Below are 20,999 nucleotides of genomic sequence, written 5' to 3'. Positions count from 1 at the left end.
CTTTGACACACGGCCAGAGTCTGAAATCTGGCGCGAATGTGATACACACACAGACTGCCTGGGCTGCTGACGATTGTTGCACAAAACGCCTCCAAAATAGCACAAATTTGTCTCTGAAATTCAAACTTTTGGTGTTATTGAGGAAGATACATTCCAAGCTTGATCATGCAGTTCGGTGGTGAGCGAAAAAATGCCCACCAGAGGCAGCAGAGGGGCCGAGGGAAGGCTCGACTTAGCGGGGACAACTCGTCACAATATACCCACCGATTGCAGTTCTACCGTCTGCCACCTACCGACAACATCTCGCTGAATGAATTCGAAGACTTCGCCATTTCCCGGGTGAAAGGTAATTATTTTTTACATTTAGTAATTCATGATTTCTTTTATTATACACAAATTAGAGCTTGTACATTATTATATAGTAGTTATATAAAAAATATAAAAAATATAATTGTTTAGTTTTATTTTTAAAATAAAAGTTTTATTATTTTGACTTCTTGAGTTTTATGGATCATAAAAAATCATGTCAACAGTCACTGTGGCAATGTGTTAGATTTTCACATGTGCTTTGAATCAAACATCAGGTACGGTGTTGGTGCACGAATAACTTAGCACTTAGCATTGAAAATCATTACATTTACAGAAACCCCACACCGTCCATGCACACTCGTAAAGTGCAGTATGAGTTAAAATTTATGACATATGATAAACTTACTGTCTTGTTTTGTTTACAGTTCTACGTCATGTTGAGCAAGCTGGTCAGAGTTACGTACGAGGGACTGAGAAGTACAAAGAGTACATGGATAAAGAGTTGAGACACTTGATGCCACTCGCTGTCAGAAAGGTAACACAAATGAAACAATAGACCGATCCATTAAGCTGCGCCCCATTAGGTATTGACCAATCACAATGCAACGAATGTCCGACACTAAGGTCCGACAGCGTGCGTCGTGGGCGGAGCCTACTGGATTGGTCTATTGGAACTAGGTGGCAGCAGACTAACCAGGTAAATTTCCATTGTAAATCTTTATTTAATCCTGATTAGCCCATAGTTAATCCTTGTTAATCTTAGTTAATCTGTTCTCATTTCAACAGGATCTTAAAGATGATTTTGAGGAGCGACGGAAGGATCACATTTCTCACTTCATTCTCAGACTGGCTTACTGTAAATCGTAAGTAGTTTCAATTCTCTCTTTTGTAATTGCGACCCAAAACAAATAGATTTTATGTTTATTTTAGAGTTACCCCTCGCAAACCCACGGCACCCTCAGCCATTGCTGTGGTGCCCTCAACCATTGCTGTGGTGCCCTGTGGTTTTGCTGTGGTGCCCTGTGCAAGGTTCCAATACAAACTTAGAAGTTAGAAACGCCCCTTACCAAGGGCAATTTACTGTGCCCCTTCAAGAGTGCCGGCCTGTATAGTTGTTGGTGCATGCTTTGCGTGTGTACTAAGGTCTTCCACAGGCATGGATTCGTAAAAGGCAATAAATGTATCAGTTCTATTATTTGCATTTTTCATCTTTTCAGAAATGCACATTAATTTTACAGAATACAATTAATTATTTGTTATAATTTCTCTGTTTATCTGTTTTCATGTGTTCATTTTCCAGGATATTCTTGTACTAAATTGTTTTAAAATGTGTGCATATAAATGTCCTATCCCCTGGTCTTTAATTCTAACATAAAACTGTACTGAAGTTTCATTTTCATCTGAATTGTATAATTTTTTTATATGTAATTTTGTTGTTTGCAAATCATGGCATATTTTTGCTGAAAACATGTGTAAAATTATATGCAAAATTTATTGTAATTTTTCTTGTTTTTTCTCCCATTTTCCAGGTTAATGTTTGTTTGTTTGTTTGTTGCTTGTTTTTGTTTGTTTCTTTGTTTTGCATTTTTTTAAATTTGCTATGAGCTTTTTTAGGCCTATATATTATAAAATGTTTTATTTTATTTTATAAGACTACAGTAATGTATTATGTTTCTTGGTATATTTATACAATCCCTTTGTTTGAATATGTTTTTCATTAACATTTGATTCAATGAATGCCTTGTTTGAAGTGAGTTATAGGCCCTATAGTTTATTCCCCAGAATGGTACCATGTTTTAATTAAGCTTTAATAGGCCTACCGTTAATGTATCTTATCTTATTTCTGAACTTTCATTTTCAATTTCTTTTGTTGTGTTTTGACAATTAAGTTCTTCCAGTTTTTATTAGGCCTAATTAAAGGAACACGTTGCCTTGGATCGGACGAGTTGGTCAAAACAAAAGCGTTTGTAACCGTTTTTTATAAAATGCATATGGTTGGAAAGATGTTTTAAAAGTAGAATACAATGATCCACACAAGTTTGCCTCGAAATTGCGTGGTTTTCCTTCTACTGTGCGAACTAACATGGTCGGCCATTTATGGGAGTCAAAATTTTGACCCCCATAAATGCCCGACGTGTTAGTCGACAAGGTAAAAGGAAAACCACGCAATTTCGAGGCATGTTTGTGTGGATCATTGTATTCTACTTTTACAACATCTTTCTACCCATATGCATTTTATAAAAAACGGTTACAAACGCTTTTCAAAGACCAACTCGACCGATCCAAGGCAACGTGTTCCTTTAAGTAAAACTATCAGAAACTGCAATAACAAATGGTTGTCTGGATTCATGTTTTATTTTTAAACAGCGAGGATTTGAGACGTTGGTTCATTTCTCAGGAGATGGATTTGTTCCGTTATCGTTTCTTAATGGAAACCGATAAGAGAGAAGTTACACGTTTCTTACAAGAAAATGATTTACAATTCACGCCGGTAAGATCACAGAAAACTCATCAGAATTTTAAGATGATTAATTTTGTGAATAGCAAATCGTTTCACCACAGCTAAAATGGGTGCAGGAGTAAAATTTGAGCCATCATCAACAGGCCTTTAATTCACCAAAAGCAATTGCCATGGTGCCCTGTGCTTTTGCTGACATGGTGTTTTTTGGAAAGTTCCAATACATATTTACATTTGCCATATAGAAATACCCCTTATACTAGAGTGAAATACAAGGCCTGCATCAATGTTCATTTTCTGGATTAAAATGAAGGACAAACAAATTGTTAATGGTCTGGCGTTTCAATTCAACCCTAGCAGAGTCTTTCTCGAAGCCCTCAAAGAAGTTTGAGTAAAGACTCAGTCTCTGCTAGGGTCGAAACCTCAGGCCATGAACAATTTTTTCTTTTATACCATAGGTCTGTTTTGTTAAATTTGTAAAGTTTGCAGCTTTCTCCTTATAAAAGAAATTAAAGAAATTGTATTTTTTTCTTTAGATTCCTGAAGATGAGAAGAAGCAGATTGCTAAGTATCTTTGTGCTAGTAGTTTCAGCATGACCATGGCTATGATAGAACACACAGACTTCTATAAGGTATGAGCGTTGGTGTTACCATCAGGGCCCTAATTTATGGCTCTGGTTACTGCCAAATTCTTTGCTTACAATCACCATTATCCGCTTACTGTTTAAAGTAAACAATTTCTGTGCAATTCTTATCAACTTTTGATATGAGGAAAGGGGGCACATCTCAAAACTTGTCCAGCTTTTACTTTCATCGTTTTTTTTGTTCTTTAGGTACCATTCACCGAAGCTATAGATCTTGTCCGAGGCAGAAAGGTTTATCTTCACAAGGGTTGGGCTTACGTTCCTCATAATGACTTGGTCTCCATCATACTAAGTGCTTTCAGGTCCCACCTGTCTCAAGCTCTTGCAGTAAGTTGTACAATAATAATAATTATAGTAGCTTTTTAACATACAGTATTTTTCCTGCAAGGTATGTGGGACTGGGTTTGAATGATGAGACCTCTTTTAACATAGCACATGAGGTTGTTGCACAATATGCTGCCAAACAAACCAGGAACACCGGGCCAAACCCCTTCTCTTTTCGATAAGTGCACTGGGTTCTTTTACGGGGGTTACAAAACACACAGGACCAACGGCTTTACGTCCCATCCGAAGGTCGAAGCATCATGGTAAAGTGTCTTGCTTTAAGGACACAGGTGTCACGACTGAGACTCAAACCCACACTCTGCTGATCAGAAACACTTGAGTTTGGATTCGGTGCTCTTAACCGCTAGGCCGTGGAACGCCACAATCAATAGGATGCTTGAAGGTGGTAATGCCAGTAAAACCTTGGTTTGCTAGTCCTCTTTACAAGGATGCTATCCCAAGGCTCTTGGAGGTTGTATTTTTCAGTTCTAAGAAGAGCAAGGCTTGATATTCTCTCCTCATCTTGACCGTTTCAGGTGACAGCTAGAAGCATTCCTCATCTTGAGGAAGATGATCGTCTTCTACCGATGCTCAACAATCTCAGCAAACAATATCTGGGCCAGAACTACAGCAGTGTCAAAACCAACACTGGCAAGATCGAACTTAAAGACATGGATATGGTAAGCTGAAGTTTTTGAGTTACTTGTCAGCCAGAGTTTTTGTTTATGAGATCAAATCCTCAATTGTCTTACATTATTGAACTGGTAAAATGTTGGCTTGGCATTATTAACAAGTGTAATGAGATTTTGATCTTTTGTATGTAAGGGGCTCAATATAAATGTGAAATATTACTTTATTATTATTGAATCTCAAGGCAAATCAAGTCTCAAATTTACTATTTGAAAATATTAAAGGTATTACATTTGACAACTGTGTTCCATGAAAAAGAAATAATCCAAGACTCTGTAACAAATTTTTCTCTTTTACACCCTGTAATGTTCAATTCCACAGCATGCAAGGAAGTCATTTCCACTGTGTATGCGCCAACTTCACACAGAGTTACGTGAGAACCATCACATTCGTCATCATGGTCGAATGCAGTATGGTCTATTCCTCAAAGGGATTGGACTGACTCTGGAACAAGCTTTGACATTCTGGAGAAGTGAATTCAGCAAGATTATGGAAGTAGATAAGGTACTACCATCGGGTTTACATATTGGTAATCCAGGTTCATAAAGCTTCCTGCGAATGCGATGCGATAAGAATTTTTTTGTCACAGCCCTGTTTTTGCCGCAAATGTTTCGCAGTAGTCGAGCACTTTTCAACTGATGCGAATTAGGCCCTGTTAGACTTGATTGAGTCTCGGAGACAAAGATCAAATTGAAATGCTTCTCTGTGTAAGAAGTAACTAAAAAGAGTAAACTTGTAGATACAACCATGTATTCAATCTCTTTTGTGGGAGTGTTGGCTCTGAAAAAAGCCAGTGCAGTCTTGACGTTTTATACAGTATGCTCTACGCCTCTTTTTTTTCCCTTATTTTTATTTTTTATTTGTTTTTTATTTTTTATACTATAAAAAACTTTAAAACCGCTTCTCTGTGTCTTATTATAGTTTGATAAACAGTATGCGTACAACGTCCGTCATAGTTACGGCAAAGAAGGCAAGCGTACGGACTATACCCCATACAGCTGTATGAAGATCATTATGACCAATGCCCCAGCAACTGGAGACCATCACGGTAAGAACTTTACATCAGTTCATCCTCCAATGATAGTCACCTGGGCTCAGTTTCATAGAGCTGCTTAAGCACAAAATTTTGCTTAAGCGGAAAAATCCTTGCTTAGTAAAATCAGATTACCGGCCAAGACTCCACTCAATTGTTATGCTAAGTAAACAACAGCTAAATACCAGTCACAAGCAATGTATATGGCATGAAATTTTGACCAGTAACGTGTGTAAAATACGCAAGCTATTTTCGTGCTTAAGCACATTTTTTGCTTAAGCAGCTCTATGAAATTGGCCCCTGGAGTTAGTTTCATAGAGCTGCTTAAGCAGAAAATAATATTTTTATGCTAAGCACAATTTAAACATGTCACATGGTGTTGTGACTGGTAACCCTTATTCTTGTAAGCAAAATGTTTTTGTTTGATATAGTGCTTCTTGTGTTTAAGCAGCTCTATAAAATTGGCCCCGTTTGTGAATTTTTTGTCCCTGCCCTTAAGTATTTGGATGCATTTTACGGCAGTTGCTAAAGAAATTAACTTTAATTATTGTTGTAAGCAATAATTCACCAATTTGTTGTTACCATTAATAAATTCCTTTTGGTCAAAACCTTACCTGGCCGCCGCTTCCCAGGTTGTATTGTAAATTTGGGTGTGATCCCTGGCTACACGGCAGTTAATGGTTGTACAGCTTCTGACTGACACCCCCAAACAATGTAAATTTGTCTTTGTTCAACCCCAAATCTTCTTGTATTTTTTTATCAGGATGTCCATTCCGCCAGCATAAGGCTAGATAGCTCAGTTGGTAGAGCACCAACACGTTAATCCAGAGATCATTGGTTCAAATCCCGCTCTAGTAAATTTGTCTTTGTTTTTTCCCAGGGTGCCCATTCCGTCATACAGACAGTAAATTACTGAAGCAGCGTCTTGCGTCTTACAAGGTCAATCAGGCAGGAGTTGATGAGGTAAGTCGACAATAACCAGAGTTAAAGCAGTGTTTACTTTTGGTAATTACTCAGCAAGTTAATGACCATAAAAAACTTACTTGGTAATGAACAATAGTGGAGAGCTGTTGATATTATATAGCATTTTGAGAACTGACTCCTTATAAGTATAGTGTAGTTTTAGAGAAAAAGGGCGTTTCCACTCGAAATGTTTAAATCTGAGAAAGATTTCAGGCATCCAACAATAACCAAAGTTAAATGCAGTGTTTACTTTTGGGTAATTACTTAACAAGTTAATGACCACAAAAACTTACTTTGTAATGAACACTGGCGAAAACACTAAGAATTCTAATTCTTTACAATACAATTGTTTTTCTTTCTCCAGATTATTGATTTGGTAAACAAATCTCACTACCAAGTTGCCTGCTCCAAATACTTCATGTTAACCCACAATGTAAGTATGGTCAAACATGTCTATGTTCAGTCACAAGAGGGCGCTATTTGGCAACAAGATCTTTAGAGAAAAAAAATCAAATAAAGTTGTTGATTTAAAATGAAAAGATTTGTGCAATTTTCACATGAATGTAATATTTGCCTTGAATTGTGTTGTGTTGTGGTTATCTTTATCTGAAGAGTAGTTTGTTATGCCAGTGCAGAAATATTTTACCTCCTAAAAGGGAACTTACGATACGCGCAAGTTTGACATTGTCATAACGTCATAAATCATACTTAGAATAGCCCGGATGAGCTGTACAAAGCAAAAAGGGCCTAGATAGAACGTTTTTGCACAGAGCATGTTTCGTGAAAGATATGATGTTTTGCTTTCTTGTTTTACATAATGATTTTTCCTCCTAATTTGTCCATACATTTGTACCTGCTTAGGTTTTGACTAGTGGCTTTTGTTCAGTGTCCTAGAGCATGCCAACATGATGACAGCACTTTAAAAGTTTTTGTATTGTTATTATTAAAAATATTATTACTATGAAACTGCTATTATTATGAAGTATTTAACTTTGAATTAAACTTAGTTTGACTAAGCCATCCATCGGCATGACAAAAAGAAAATTATTCATCTTCTCCAAAGGCAAGTAATAATTTTAAATGAATTGTTTATGTATCGCTTCCTACTACACAGAACGCTAAGACAGATGTTAGCATCCAACATCCGAACCAATATTTTGAAGAGAGTATGAAGATTCTGAGTGGTGACAAGAAGTATGAAGGTAAGTCTGGGTGCAAGACCGAGGTATCAGTCCATAGAGTGTCATGTCCAAGCGGTTTAGAGCATAAGTTCAAGTTTTGTGGTTAATGAGTGGGGGTTGTTTGCGTGTGTTGGATGGGTTACCCCTTCGCTCGGCCCCAGCGCCCAGTCTATCCAGGACCGCTGGGATGTGCTAATCGCTTGCACAGATTCTTGTTCAGGAAGTACGTCATGTATGCAGTGCATAGAAATATGGCGCAGTGTGAGTGTGATGCATGATGGGACTGCGCATTATTAAACCAATGACAGTGCAAGATACGTTTGCCCATCCCAGCGCCTATGTTTGAAGCAAGGCGCTGGAGACGAGCGAAGGGTTACCCCCGTGAGGTTGAGAAAGAGGGGGGAGGTGGAAAGTATTTGTAAATTGTGATGATTCTTGTGTTAGTTGACTATTAAAGTTAAATAAGAAAATTAAACCAGGTTTGGCGCACATCATAGCTATGTGCGTTAACTTTTAGGCGCATAAAGCAATCAAAACAAACTACTAAATGTAAAATCTGTTCGAAAGCACGTAAACACAACCAATAAGCGTCTTATGCAATTTGACCCTTTGCGAGGACGGAGCGTAAGTTGAAAATTTAGGCCTACAAAACAAGATTTTCTTACATAACTAGACTTTTTGTGACTACCGGGTAGGTCTTAAACGGTTGAACCATGCTGGGTTAATGGCTTTCTGATAATTTAAAAAAGGACCTGCCGGTTTTATCTCGTTTTCGGACCAGTCTTTTTTTTGCACAGCCACGGCTTCTCTGGTTTTTAACTGCTGTTAAAGACCTCATTGGCTATATTTCTGCAAAAAATAGTTAGTGGCCTGGCGTTTCGACCCTAGCAGAGTCTTTCTTGAAGGCTTTATTTTTTTCTGAAACTTATTTAATTAATAATAAATAAATAAAATAACCAGTGCAAGTTATTTCCTTGACATATTATGTATGTATTGGATTATTTAATTGTTAACCCATTGAACCATACATTATGAGGAAGTTCCCACTGTTTTCTCACATTAATTATTCATATAGTAAGGCCGTTCAGCACAGAGCCACAATTCCAAGAATCATTGTATGGGAATATGTTAATTACCAAGACCTCGTTATAATTTATAGTGCATGAACCATAGCGAGCATCAACTCTGTCAGTCATCAATAAATAATTGGATGGCCTTGACAGATGAAGAACATACAATGTCTGAGGCACAGTGGGGGGCTCAACAGCGGTTGAAGGGAAGGTGTAGGCCTGCATGCTTATTTGAAAGGGCAAGGGCACCAAAGCATTTTCTCCTTGAAAGAAATAGGGCACCCTATGAGGGGCTGTGTCGCCATGATCAAAGCAGGCCTGTCGCTGGATATGAAATTATTCCTCACATCATCATGTACATAAAAACAATACAATGTCTTGAACAAACACTGCCTTACAAAGTATTCTTCATTGCCAAAATGATCATCACATGCCAAACTGATTGTGAAGGTTGATCAGATAAAAGGTTTTTGGTTAGAAGCCTAAAGCAGCTTATGATATTATATAAAGCATTTTGAGAAACATTTCACTCCGAAGTAATGTGGTGAAGGTACCAAGATATGTATAGAGAAAAGGACTTGGTATTAAAAGACGTGATTTAATGCACCTTTAAATGTCTCTGATTTAAATTAAATAAGAACCGCTAGAGTTTATTACATTGCAGAGGAACATATTTTACAAATGTGTGCAATTTGTGCACGACCTTGACTAACTGAAAGCCCTTGCTTTTCAGTTTAATAAAAGAAAATGAATTATCTGATCGTCCTTCACAACCACAGTTGAAAAGGATGTAGTCTGGCCGTTTGGAATGCCAGATCAGTTTGGCATGTGATGATCATTTTGGCAATGAAGAATACTTTCTTTGGCAGTGTTTGTTCAAGACATTGTTTTGTTTTTATGTAAATGATGATGTGAGGAATAATTTCATATCCAGCCACAGGCCCTTTAAGTAACTACTCCAGGGATAAATTTACACCAATTTTTATTTGTAATTCAAAGGGATAACTTTTGCATTGCATAACGTAGACAAAGACACTGAAAAACTCTCCTTTAGTGTGTGTAAAGGCAGCATGTATTTATTCACATCTAAAACTGAGTAAAATTGAAAACATTTCATTCATTGTACTTCGTAAAAACAAGTTTGCATAATGACATTTTGTTTTACAGTTCAGTATTTCATCCTACAAAACCGGTCTCTACAAGGCCTGTTATTTCTTCTTAAGAGGGCAATGCCTTTTCATTTTGCAAAGGACACTTCCATTGGAAAATTTTAAAGTCTATTGGAAACTTTTGATGGGGCACCAAGGCCAATGCCAGGGGCAACAGTCCTGCTTTACACAGTTCTTATCTATGCACTCAGGCCCATGTCAGATGCAATTGTGTCCGCCATGCAATACTGTCCGCTCCAGAAACTTTTGCATATGCAATCGTGTCCGGGGCTATGCAAAAACTGTCCGGCGGACATATGCAATAATGTCCTCCGGATAGTATTGCAAAGAGGACATAATTGCATGTGACACCCACACTACATTCTCAAAGCTTGCATGGTATGTTATTGAAGTCACTATTACATTGACAAATTGTTTGCTAAAGTTTAACAAACTCATCCTCCTGTATTCGTTGACATAAAAACTAATTATACAGTTAAATACTTTAAGGTTTGCATATTAAATTAATACAGGAAATTAGTATACAAATGGAACCCACATTAAAACAGTATAATATTTCAACTAACAAAGAAATGCAATTATTTACACGTATTAAATTCTCATAACATTTACACCATTTTGTTTTAATACACTGTTACTGCAGTGCGTTAGTACATTTGGAAAAATAGCCCTGGCAGGACGCCAGTCTCTGTTGCAATGCAATGACAGTCCAACATGGACTAGTGCTACAATTGCATAGATATATAGATACATGTAGCTACTGCTATTGTTTAAAGGCAGTGGACACTATTGCTAATTACTCAAAATATTATAAAACATTGTGAGAAACGGCTCCCTCTGAAGTGACGTAGTTTTCCAAAAAGAAGGTAATTTTCATCAAACTTGATTTGGAGACCTCAGATTTAGAATTTGAGGTCTCGAAATCAAGAATCTGAAAGCACACAACTCCACGTGACAAGGGTGTTTTTCTTTCATTATTATCTCCCAACTTTGATGACCAATTGAGCTCAAATTTTCACAGGTTTGTTTCTTTAAGCATATGTTCAGATACAGCAAGTGAGAAGACTGGTCTTTGACAATTAACAATAGTGTCCAGTGTCTTTAAGGAAAGGTAGATACATTCGTTAAATTTAGTGAAAATAAAATTGTTTGATGAGAAGCCTCAGCAGCTTTCAATAGTATGAAACATTTTGATAAATATTTCACCTTGAAGTAAGGTGATTACAGTAATTCAAAAATTAGGCCCTAAATTTGAATCTGAGTTAACGCTCCTTAGATTGTGAATCCTATAAGGATTATTCCTCCAGAATTGACATATTTTTTTCTCCCGATTTCTGGCAATGTCCCCACCTTTTGAAATGAAATTTTCAGAGGTTAGTTTTATTATTATATATACATCTACATTACAAATGAACAGTTTCAAAAACTAAAGAAATGGTTTTTGCCTTTAACTAAGTGCACTTTGTAATATCTGGTCAAATACACTGGTGCCAGCTTTGGAAGAGGAAGTTGTGAAAACCTTGTGTCCTTGATGTATTGATTTCAATTGAATGGGTTTGGAGTCACCAGTTAGGACCGTATGCAAATCAGGAAATGAAATTAACTGACTGTTAATTCTGTCTGACCTTGAAAGGTTACGACACCCACAACCTCCTAAATTTCTAACTGTAAATTTTCTTCAATTTGATTTAATTCAGACCTAATTCTCAGTGAGTATTGACTCTTCTTTGTAAAATGAAAAGAGAGCTTTGTTTATTTGATCACTTTCCTACCATGGTTTGCACTTTAAATTGTTTTTAGTGAACTCCTGTACTTTGTGGTCTAGAGAACTGCATGTACATGTAGGGCAGTAACTGTAGGGTTTTAGGCAGAACGCAAACAAAAAACAAAAACCTACCAAAATTACCATTCACATTTCATGTAGTGTTGCTGCCTGCAGTTCCCACGCACAAATCACTATGAACTTTCTGTAATGTCAATGACTTCTTGTAAAAGGTGTGCCTGTGGTAGAAGATTCTGTCACCCCCCCCCCCCACCTTACGGCGATTTGTGTTGAAATTTCTGTTATCCAGCCTGTTTTTGGCTGATTTCAGTAAATTTGAAACTATTTAAGCAGATAACTTGGTCCATAAAGTTGAAGCATCATATTACCTACAAAGCTGGTTTAATGGAATAATCTGAACACTTCAAAACGGCTTTTACTATTTCAGTTAAACTTTTACCATGTACTGCAAATTGTCTAAACTTAAACAAAACAATTGTACTTGTGCAAAAGTAAATGTTTATCCAAGGATCCCAAACAGAGATTATACTCTTGCGAGTGGGTGTGTTCTTTCCTTTGTCCCTGTACCCATGGAGGAATTCCTTCCTCCATGCTGTACCTAACATCCTCCCATGGACAAGCTACACAAAATGCAACGCGCAAAATTCTTCTCTTTAGAATTCCTTTTTTGAAGACCTAGGTTGTACCCCAAATGAACGATATCGTCAAGTAGTTTTGTGTAGTGCAACAAATTTAGACAAACTTATTTTGTGTAAACTGAATGCTAATATCAACTATATAACTAGTTTTTGTACTAAGCTACATTTTGTGCCTTTAAGCAGGTCTTTGAAATTGGATCCTGACTTTGGTAATAAATAGTGACCAGGAAGGAAATGTTCAAAAGGGTCAGTGAAAAATCAGGCCGACCATAAATATTAAGAAAAACTAACAGATACTGGAGAGAGAGTTAATTTTTGTTTTGTTATCATACACAGAAATAAATCAAGTTACATTTGGTTTAAATTTAAAGCGGGGCTTAGTCAGGCTTCACACGCCATTCATGGGGAGCCCGATCCTTCTAACACTCTGGCCAATCACTATGGAACGAACTCCCCCCTAAACTCCGACAAATCACTACATATTCAAGCTTCAAAACCCATTTGAAAACTTATTTTTGTTCTTAACTATATTCTTTGCAATCTGGCTTCGGCATCTCTCCTGCGCCAGGAGTGTCTTTTAGACAGACATGGCGAATTGTAAATTGCCACTATTATTATTACAAAGATCCAATAATGAATGTAAACACGCCAATTTAAGTCTTTTTAACTTCTGTCGTGTATTTGTGTGATATTTTTAATAAACCTTAATGAATTGAAAACAAAAATTGAAATCCAAGCTTTGACAGTTACAGAGAAGCCATAATTTGCATCATGCAATGAGGGATATTTTGTACAACAATCAAAAAGATACTTAGAATTCCTTTCAATGTAATAGGAACAAATCTCCATAAAACAGGGAGCTTCAAATCAAATTTGTTCATCAGAACGTGGAAAGATTGGTTTATATTCAGGGAACTTTCTGCAGTAGCAAGGAAAGCTCTGGAGAGCTCTAATAAATAATTTGTGGACGCACTGCACTAATTTAAAGTGTCAGTGTGTACTACATGTATCTGTAGTAAAAGTCTTAGTACATATTCAACAAAATTAATCAAGTTATCCACTAGGTATTTCGTTTAAGCAAAACGCAATTGCTGCGACAAATTCCTTAAATTGGATTAGTACATAGGTTTACTGACAAATTGTAGTGCTTACGTATGTAAAGGAAGAAGATTTAATTTTGAAATATTTCGCATCACCTCATAGTACTGTATGCCTTGTACACAAAAAGGTACAATATTGCAGTGTATTTGGGATTTATAAGACAGTTGGCCTTTCTAGTACCGGTATATTTTTTTTATCTGGGTTTCATAATTGGAGCTCTTGTTTAAAGACACTTATGATACTGTAATAAAACGGCCAGCACGCAGTAACCACAAACTGAGTTTGTAATTTCATGTACAGCCAGAAGCAGTATACAGTTATGTCGACAGTTCCCCTTTAATAGTGTACTGATAAAGTGTTATTCAAAGAAACATCAACTGCAATCACTATCATGCAACATTTCTTTGACCAACATTTTTTTTTGGGGGGGGGGGGTGCGTTAATATTGGTGATAAAACTCAAGGCCCAGTTCAGACAAAATTTGTGTAAAAACTTTTGTTGAGTACAATTACTGTTACATTATAGGATTTGAGGCATTGCATGGTGAGGTATCAATATATTTGTTTTGCAGTAACACCTTGTGTGTATCTACTTGTGAACAAACTGTACCTGGCAAGTAGATACACACATGGTACATTAGTTTTACACAAAGGATTGGTTATCCTGATAGCACAGCATGATTTGAAGCCTCTTGTTCCCCGAGTCACAAATAACCACTTGACCATCACTGGTGGATGCAATCCCAACAGGTTCATCAAATTGACCCTTCTCCGCCCCATGTGTGCCGAGACTAGAAGCAAACGATCCCGATGGATTATAGGTTTCTACCCGATGATTCCCGCTGCTAGACACAAACAAGTATCCACTTGGATCAATCATTATTCCTGATGGGCAGTTTAGCTGACCAGGACTGGTCCCCCACTCCCCAAACTGATAAAGGAATGTCCCCTGTGTACTGAACATATGGACGCAGTGTTTCCCCGAATCGGTAATGAGAAGTTCACCGCCTGGAGAAATGACGAGATGGGAGGGACAGACAAAACTTCCCTCTGCGCTTCCTTCTTTACCGATCTGTCGAAGGTATTGACCTGCTGGGGAGAAAACCTTAATGCAACGATGGTTGGTATCGCAAACAAAGATGTTATCAGAAGAGTCACACGTTACACCCATTGGTCCATCTAGCTGTGATGCTTGTGATCCTCTGGTTCCAAACTGGGAGACAAACTGCCCATTAATGTCCCATATTTGGATCCGGTGATTCCACCAATCGGAGACGATTATCTGCTGGCGACTATTAAGACAAATGGACTTGGGGAACTGTAGCTGGCCTGGACCATTACCTTGGCTTCCAAAGGTCTTAAAGAGCTGACCTGCGTCTGTCACAACTGAGACACAGTGGTTCCTCTCATCCACAACTGCCATGAGATTATTCGGGAGAATAGCTACTCCTGTAGGCTTCTCGAAAAACGACCCTCCGAACCAGCCACTACCAATGATTGCTATGTCTTTTGTGGTGCCCTTCCCGAATTTACGTGATCGTGATCCGATCGTGTCAAACTTAGCCCAATCTTTTTTGCTAGCCATCCCTGCGTCTGTACTCATGCTTCGGGAACGCATGCCTTCTATGTTTTTGACTCTCCGAGGGGGTAATGGCGGAACAACTCCTTCAGGGGACACCATAGCTGCACTTTGTGTCGAACTAGTTGTGTCAAAATTGATTGATGCTGGTCTATTCCCTCTTGAACTCTGTTCCTTGATGCGGGACAGGGGTGAGTTTGAGTCTCCTGAAGCAGGAGACTGCCTTCCTGTGAAATCTATGGATGCATGCCTAGTGTAACTGCTCAAGGGTTTTGATGGCAGGCTTGGCTTGACTCCAGGAGGTGCTGGTTTGTCAAGAGATGTATGCTTTGCTAAAGAACGAGTAGCATCACCAGCAGCAGGGCTCCGAGAAAGGGGCAAGTTGCTACTCGGAATTGGACTTGGTAAAGAGGTCTTTCTTTGTGATGTTGTGGTTAATACTGGAGAGTTTTGTGACGAATTACCCTGTGTCATCCTTGGACGCGATGTTGCATCTGATAAAAAAGGGTTTCTGCTGTTAGGAACTGCTTCTGTTTGTCCGCCAACTGGTACAGATCTGCTCTCAGACACAGATGGGCTCCCGCTCAGTGCAAATACGCTTCCTGTGCCATCCTGATGACCAGATGTTGTACTGGGAACCTGGTTGACCGTGTTTGGTACAATTTGTGACTGATTTCTATTTGCACAAGATGGGGAGCCAGCCCTTGAAGAGGCACAAGAGCTTGAAGGAGTACCATCTTCCTGCTGTGACAAATTTGGTGCACTTTTCACATTGGGTAAGTGTTGGCTGAGATTTGCAACTGAAATGTTTGTTGATGAGGAATTTCTACTCAGAGCTGGAGTTCCTGAGCTAGTTGGAGCTCCAGGAGAAGTCACCGCAGGACTGGAATTTAAGGATGGGCTCTGAAGGTGGAGTATATTTGAGTCGGTTTGTTTTGTTTTATCCATTCCAGTTACTTGCAGGACACCATAAGAGTTGATACTCACAGCCAACTGAGTGCGGTTAGGGTCCGTGAAGGTAACCTCACATAATCGCTCATCGATGGTGAGTGCATACTGTTCAATTTGTTGAGTGTATCTTTGACACACAGTCAAGAGTTGGTTATACTGCTCTTGTGTTGGCTGCTGACTGGTGAGAATGGATTCCCGCATCGAGGCAAATTCTCGTTGAAATTTCTGGAGGTACTGATTGGCACTGGCCTTCTGCGTCTCCACTAGGTTCAACTCCTCTTGCCTCATTCCAGCCAGCTGCTTTATCACAGCTTCCTTCCGGATCTGCAAGTCACGGGAACGGGACTCAAAAGCCCCATCAACCTGACTTTTCACCGCAAGGAATTTCTCGTCGATCGTTTTCTGCTTTGTATCAAAGCTTGATAACTCGCCTGCTTTTTGTTGGAGTCTCCGTGCTAGTTCAGCGATTGCCTTACGCACGCTATCAGTATTGGATCTCGCTGGGGTCGCTTCTGAAGATGACAAAACTGAAGCTGGTGGGGATGGACCTGACTTCTTGTGGACATCAAGCAAGGCGAGCATAGTGAAGTTATTGGGAAGCTGTTGAGAACCCCCAACAGGACTCTTGTGCTGCTGCCTGCACTGTGGACAAGCTATCGAACCATGTTTGTCCAGCTGGCCGAGACACGTTCGACAGAATGTATGTTGGCAGGGCAACAGTTTTGGCCATCTGTTTGAAGAGTCGTACAGTTCCAAACACATTGGACATTCTAAGATTCTCTGTAATTCTTCAGCCATCTTGTTTGTCACAAACTGTTTCCAGTTCACCTGTTTTGACATGAAAACAAAAGAAGAAATAAAGAAAATTACACCAAACAAATAACACTTAGCAATTAGCAACATCATTTATGTATTTGTATTCCACATTTGGTAGCTATGGGTATACAATTTGCCCTTAAAGGGGCTTTGTCGTCATGATCAAAGCAGGTGGAATTATAAACTCTCACCCAGTTACTGCAGGCGCACACGCTCCTGTACTAGCTAGCTATGGAGAGTGTGCCTGCGAGAGCAGTTACTGGGTGAGTGTTCATAATTCCATGATCACGAGGACACAGCCACTTTAATCTTTCTAGTGACTGGCCAGCAGTTAGCTTGTCATTTCACTAGTAGAGTACACTTTTTTTAGTACTTTTGAGTGTTTCACATTGATGTAATTAAAAATGCAAGAAAAAAGAAAAAAATCCCTCAAAAACAAAAGTTGAAAATAATATACAGATATTTCTCAAATTTATAGGCTCAAAAGTCTGTACTTTCACTTTCACATGAAATAACCAACCATTGAACCTTTAAGATCTTGAAGACTTGATTCAATCATCAAAGTCACAAGGAATTAGTAAGGCCACCAATTTCTTTAATTTCACTGTTTTTAAACATCTGATTTCAAACTTGCAAAACCATAATAACTTTTTAGTTTTTTCCTAATCAAGCATTTAAAGGAACACGTTGCCTTGGATCGGATGAGTTGGTCAAAACAAAAGCGTTTTTAACCGTTTTTTATATAATGCATATGGTTGAAAAGATGTTTTAAAAGTAGCATACAATGATCCACACAAGTTTGCCTCGAAATTGCGTGGTTTTCCTTCTACTGTGCGAACTATCACCGTCGGCTATTTATGGGAGTCAAAATTTTGACCCCCATAAATGGCCGACGTGTTAGTCGACGAGGTAAGAGGAAAACCACGCAATTTCGAGGCATGTTTGTGTGGATCATTGTATTCTACTTTTACAACATCTTTCTACCCATATGCATTTTATAAAAAACGGTTACAAACGTTTTTCAAAGACCAACTCGACCGATCCAAGGCAACGTGTTCCTTTAAAGGGTCTGTGTACTTTTGTAGGACACAAAACACAATGTCCACATATTTACATTTAACTCACACAGTTTGAAAATAATGATGGTAGAAAGCTTCCCCTATTACTTGCTGGGGTGCTGTAGTTTTTGAGAAATGAATAAAACAAGTCGCGCAAATAATTTTTGAGAAGACGATAGTTATTTTAGCATGTCAAATTTTTGTGACATTGTTTTACTCAAAAACTACAGCACCTCAGCTAGTGTTGATTTAAAAGAAGCTTTCTGCTATCATTATCTTCAAAGTGTGAGTTTAGTGTAAATCTGTGGACACTGTGTTTTGTAATACAAAAAGTAGCCAAATCCTAGTTCAAGGCAAAAGTTTTTTGAAACCGCTAGTTGAGATGTTTTGCCAAATTTACCTAAAAATTAAAAATTTTAAAAACATGTTTTTATGGGAAAGGTTCAAGCTTTAATTTAAATTTAAGGTAAATGTGCAACTTTCCTTTTTTTGGTAAAAAACATGTTTTCAAGACAGCCAGGTAGTAGACTGGATTGGATAGACTATCCCATTTCTGCTTTTAATAAAGTAAAGTCCCATCCCATTCCAGTACGGACCCACAAAATATAAATGTCCAAAAAAACAACATAAATTATTCATATGAGATTCACATTCCATTCAATTTACACTTACAATACATACATCCCATGGCAGCGCCAACCGCCCCCGGGACCGGCTAGAAAAATACACTCGATCGATGCACTGAACAAACCTTGGCGAGGTGTCATGTCGGGATACATTCTCGTACGATTGTAATGGAGCAAGTCTTTTAGGAATGAAAGGTTTTTTTGGTTTTTTTTGATGGGTCATTTTACTTACCGTCAACGGGGATCACGGCGGTCAGAGTCAGAATAGATGCCGGCCACAGGGCGCTTTCGACGGTTCAAACGATGCACGGTGCACTCGGTCGAGCGAGATAGATGCTCGGAAAAAAATGATCGAGGACACTAAATCATTTCTGATTTTGTCTTATCTAGTCTTGGCTTGTAATTATCTTGAAAAGCTCATCTTTCGTCCGTTACTTTGGAAACCACAGTTATTGTTAAACAGTTCACTCTATTTGTGTTACGTGTAAATTCAAAAAGAACGACCGCCGTTGATGCCTGTCGTGTGCAGTGCTAGTTTATCGTCTTGTATGTCGTATTGACAATGCGCACAAAAACCACGACCCTGTGACCCGCATGAGCCGATTTAACTATGAAAAGATTGCTTCCGGTTGACCTGGCACGCACATAGCTACAAAAAATGTTTCACGTCACTGCATAATTACCGTTAGGTTTAATGTGCGGCACTGTTCAAATGCCTCATTCTGGGGCCAGATAAATCATGAAAGTTCTGTTGTTATTTGAAGCCTGTGTTATTTTATTGCTACTATGTTATTTTTCTAATTTATTATTGGAAATATGGATCGACAACAAAATAAATACCTACTTGAATTAGTGGGCGGTTGTTTTGGCACCCAATATGATATGACTCATTCCTTCCTCAATGTTCATTATTTTGATATGGCTATCCATGCGTGACATGTAGTCCACATGGTTGAAAAAGGATGGGACTTTTGCTTGGATGCCTTAAAAAAATAACATATTTGTAACAGCTCAATCAAGCAGCTGAAATAAACTAGTGTAACCATAGAGACAGAGAAAAAATCACATAAACCCTATTTATGTCTCCAATGTTTAAAAAATAATGAAGGCGACATGAACATTTACTGTTTTCAGATTACAAAAGTGTAGCTTGTAAAAACTCCACAAAAATTCTTAAACTGCTTCGAAGGAAACAAATTAGAAAAGGTGTTTGTTTAGTGTAATCTTAATCTAATTTACAGCTTTGAAATAGAGTGTCTGCTGGGGGTTGGAAAGTGATTCACAATATTTAAAAAGGAAGCAAACATTTTATTTTGTTTTTCCAGGATCTGGAAGATTTTCGTCCCCACGTCCCTCCCAGTTGAACAAGCCACCACCACAGAGACCAGTAGAACAACCCTCACAGAACCAAGACACGACAACCAAAGCTACTAACGACCAGTTTGAAGATGAATTTAATATGTCTTTTGAAGAACTCGAAGCCATGGAGAAAGAGGCAATGGAAAAAGTTTCTGCATAATAAAACGGCAAGATCCAGTCATATGGGACAGAATAAAACATGGGAGAACGGCCGTTTTGTAAACTTTCACAGGCCATGGGGAAAGTGTCTGCAGAATAAATTGTAAAATCTGCAGCCATCCTGTGAAGAAGTTATGTGAATGATGGACAGAATGAAAGTTGGGGGAAACGGCTGCTATGTAAACTTTCACAAGCTTTGTGGACACATTCTGCAAAAATCTGCAGCCACCAAGTGCAGAATGAAACAGAATCGGCTGGTGGTTAAAACAGCGGCTCTACTTGACTGGATGTTGAAGACATGTGAGCGATTTCCAACTTACTTTTCAGTCTTCTCAAAATTAAGACCCCCAGAAAAGTGGATTAATTGCGAGTTACTGAGAGCCTTGTGTTAAAATTTAATAACAAATAGTTCCCTTATAAACAAATTTCAAAAGTATTTACGTTGCAAAGAACATTAGATTTATTATGAATAATACATGTACAATGTTATTTGATAAAACTACAAAGTTTATTTGGAAAATTGCCTCATGAAAACTGGCAGCAAGTCCTATTGGGAGGGGTGGGGGGGGGTACTATAAAGTTGAGTATTACTTAGAGTATTTTTGAATGCATTTACAATGGGACCCGAAGTCTGTACATTGCTCCCCCCCCCCCCCCCACTTCTCCATGTACATGTATTGCAAAATATATTGCATTGGTTGCATGCTGTACGAGTTAAACTCGTGGGCTATACACCCCCACTCCTTCCGCCAACACCCCCTCTTCTGAATCAAAATCCCCAATTGATAATAGTGTTCTTGGGCCACGAACTATTTCCAGGAAATTTGTGTAGTAAAATTAATTGACCACATCCAATTCACGCCCGGTTCATACTTCCTGGAATATAAAGCGAATTTCAGCGTCACATAGCTAATTTTGCAGAGACGTTTCGCAGGAGTTGTTGCAAATTGTTTTCTGTGAATTTGTGAAATCAAAATTAGTGTTGCATTCGTAGGCAGTATGAACCAGACTTTACGTTTGTCATAAAAAAATGCTTTTAAATTAAATTAACACAACAGACTTAAAAATAAAGCAGAAAGACAACTTCAG

At 38.3% G+C, this 20,999-nt stretch overlaps 2 protein-coding genes across 2 annotated transcripts; one reads left to right on the top strand and one right to left on the bottom strand.

The window, feature by feature from the left end:
* Positions 1 to 37: 37 nt before the first annotated feature.
* LOC139952407 (DNA primase large subunit-like) lies at positions 38 to 20,998 on the top strand. Its single transcript, XM_071951524.1, has 13 exons — positions 38 to 346; positions 735 to 844; positions 1,096 to 1,172; positions 2,677 to 2,800; positions 3,304 to 3,399; positions 3,601 to 3,738; positions 4,272 to 4,415; positions 4,747 to 4,929; positions 5,347 to 5,473; positions 6,339 to 6,421; positions 6,786 to 6,854; positions 7,536 to 7,623; positions 19,718 to 20,998. The coding sequence occupies exons 1-13, from the start codon at positions 166 to 168 to the stop codon at positions 19,909 to 19,911; spliced, it is 1,614 nt and encodes a 537-aa protein (XP_071807625.1). The 5' UTR covers positions 38 to 165; the 3' UTR covers positions 19,912 to 20,998.
* LOC139952447 (uncharacterized) lies at positions 9,722 to 18,908 on the bottom strand. The gene is made up of 2 exons (XM_071951580.1): positions 18,625 to 18,908; positions 9,722 to 16,720 (listed from the first exon to the last, which is right to left on the bottom strand). The coding sequence occupies exon 2, from the start codon at positions 16,688 to 16,690 to the stop codon at positions 14,006 to 14,008; it is 2,685 nt and encodes an 894-aa protein (XP_071807681.1). The 5' UTR covers positions 16,691 to 16,720; positions 18,625 to 18,908; the 3' UTR covers positions 9,722 to 14,005.
* Position 20,999: the final 1 nt, after the last annotated feature.

This window comes from Asterias amurensis, chromosome 20, assembly GCF_032118995.1.
Source record: "Asterias amurensis chromosome 20, ASM3211899v1".
Lineage (NCBI taxonomy): Eukaryota > Metazoa > Echinodermata > Asteroidea > Forcipulatida > Asteriidae > Asterias > Asterias amurensis.
The sequence above is the reverse complement of the archived record's forward strand: the minus strand, read 5'-3'. Positions and strand labels throughout refer to the sequence as shown.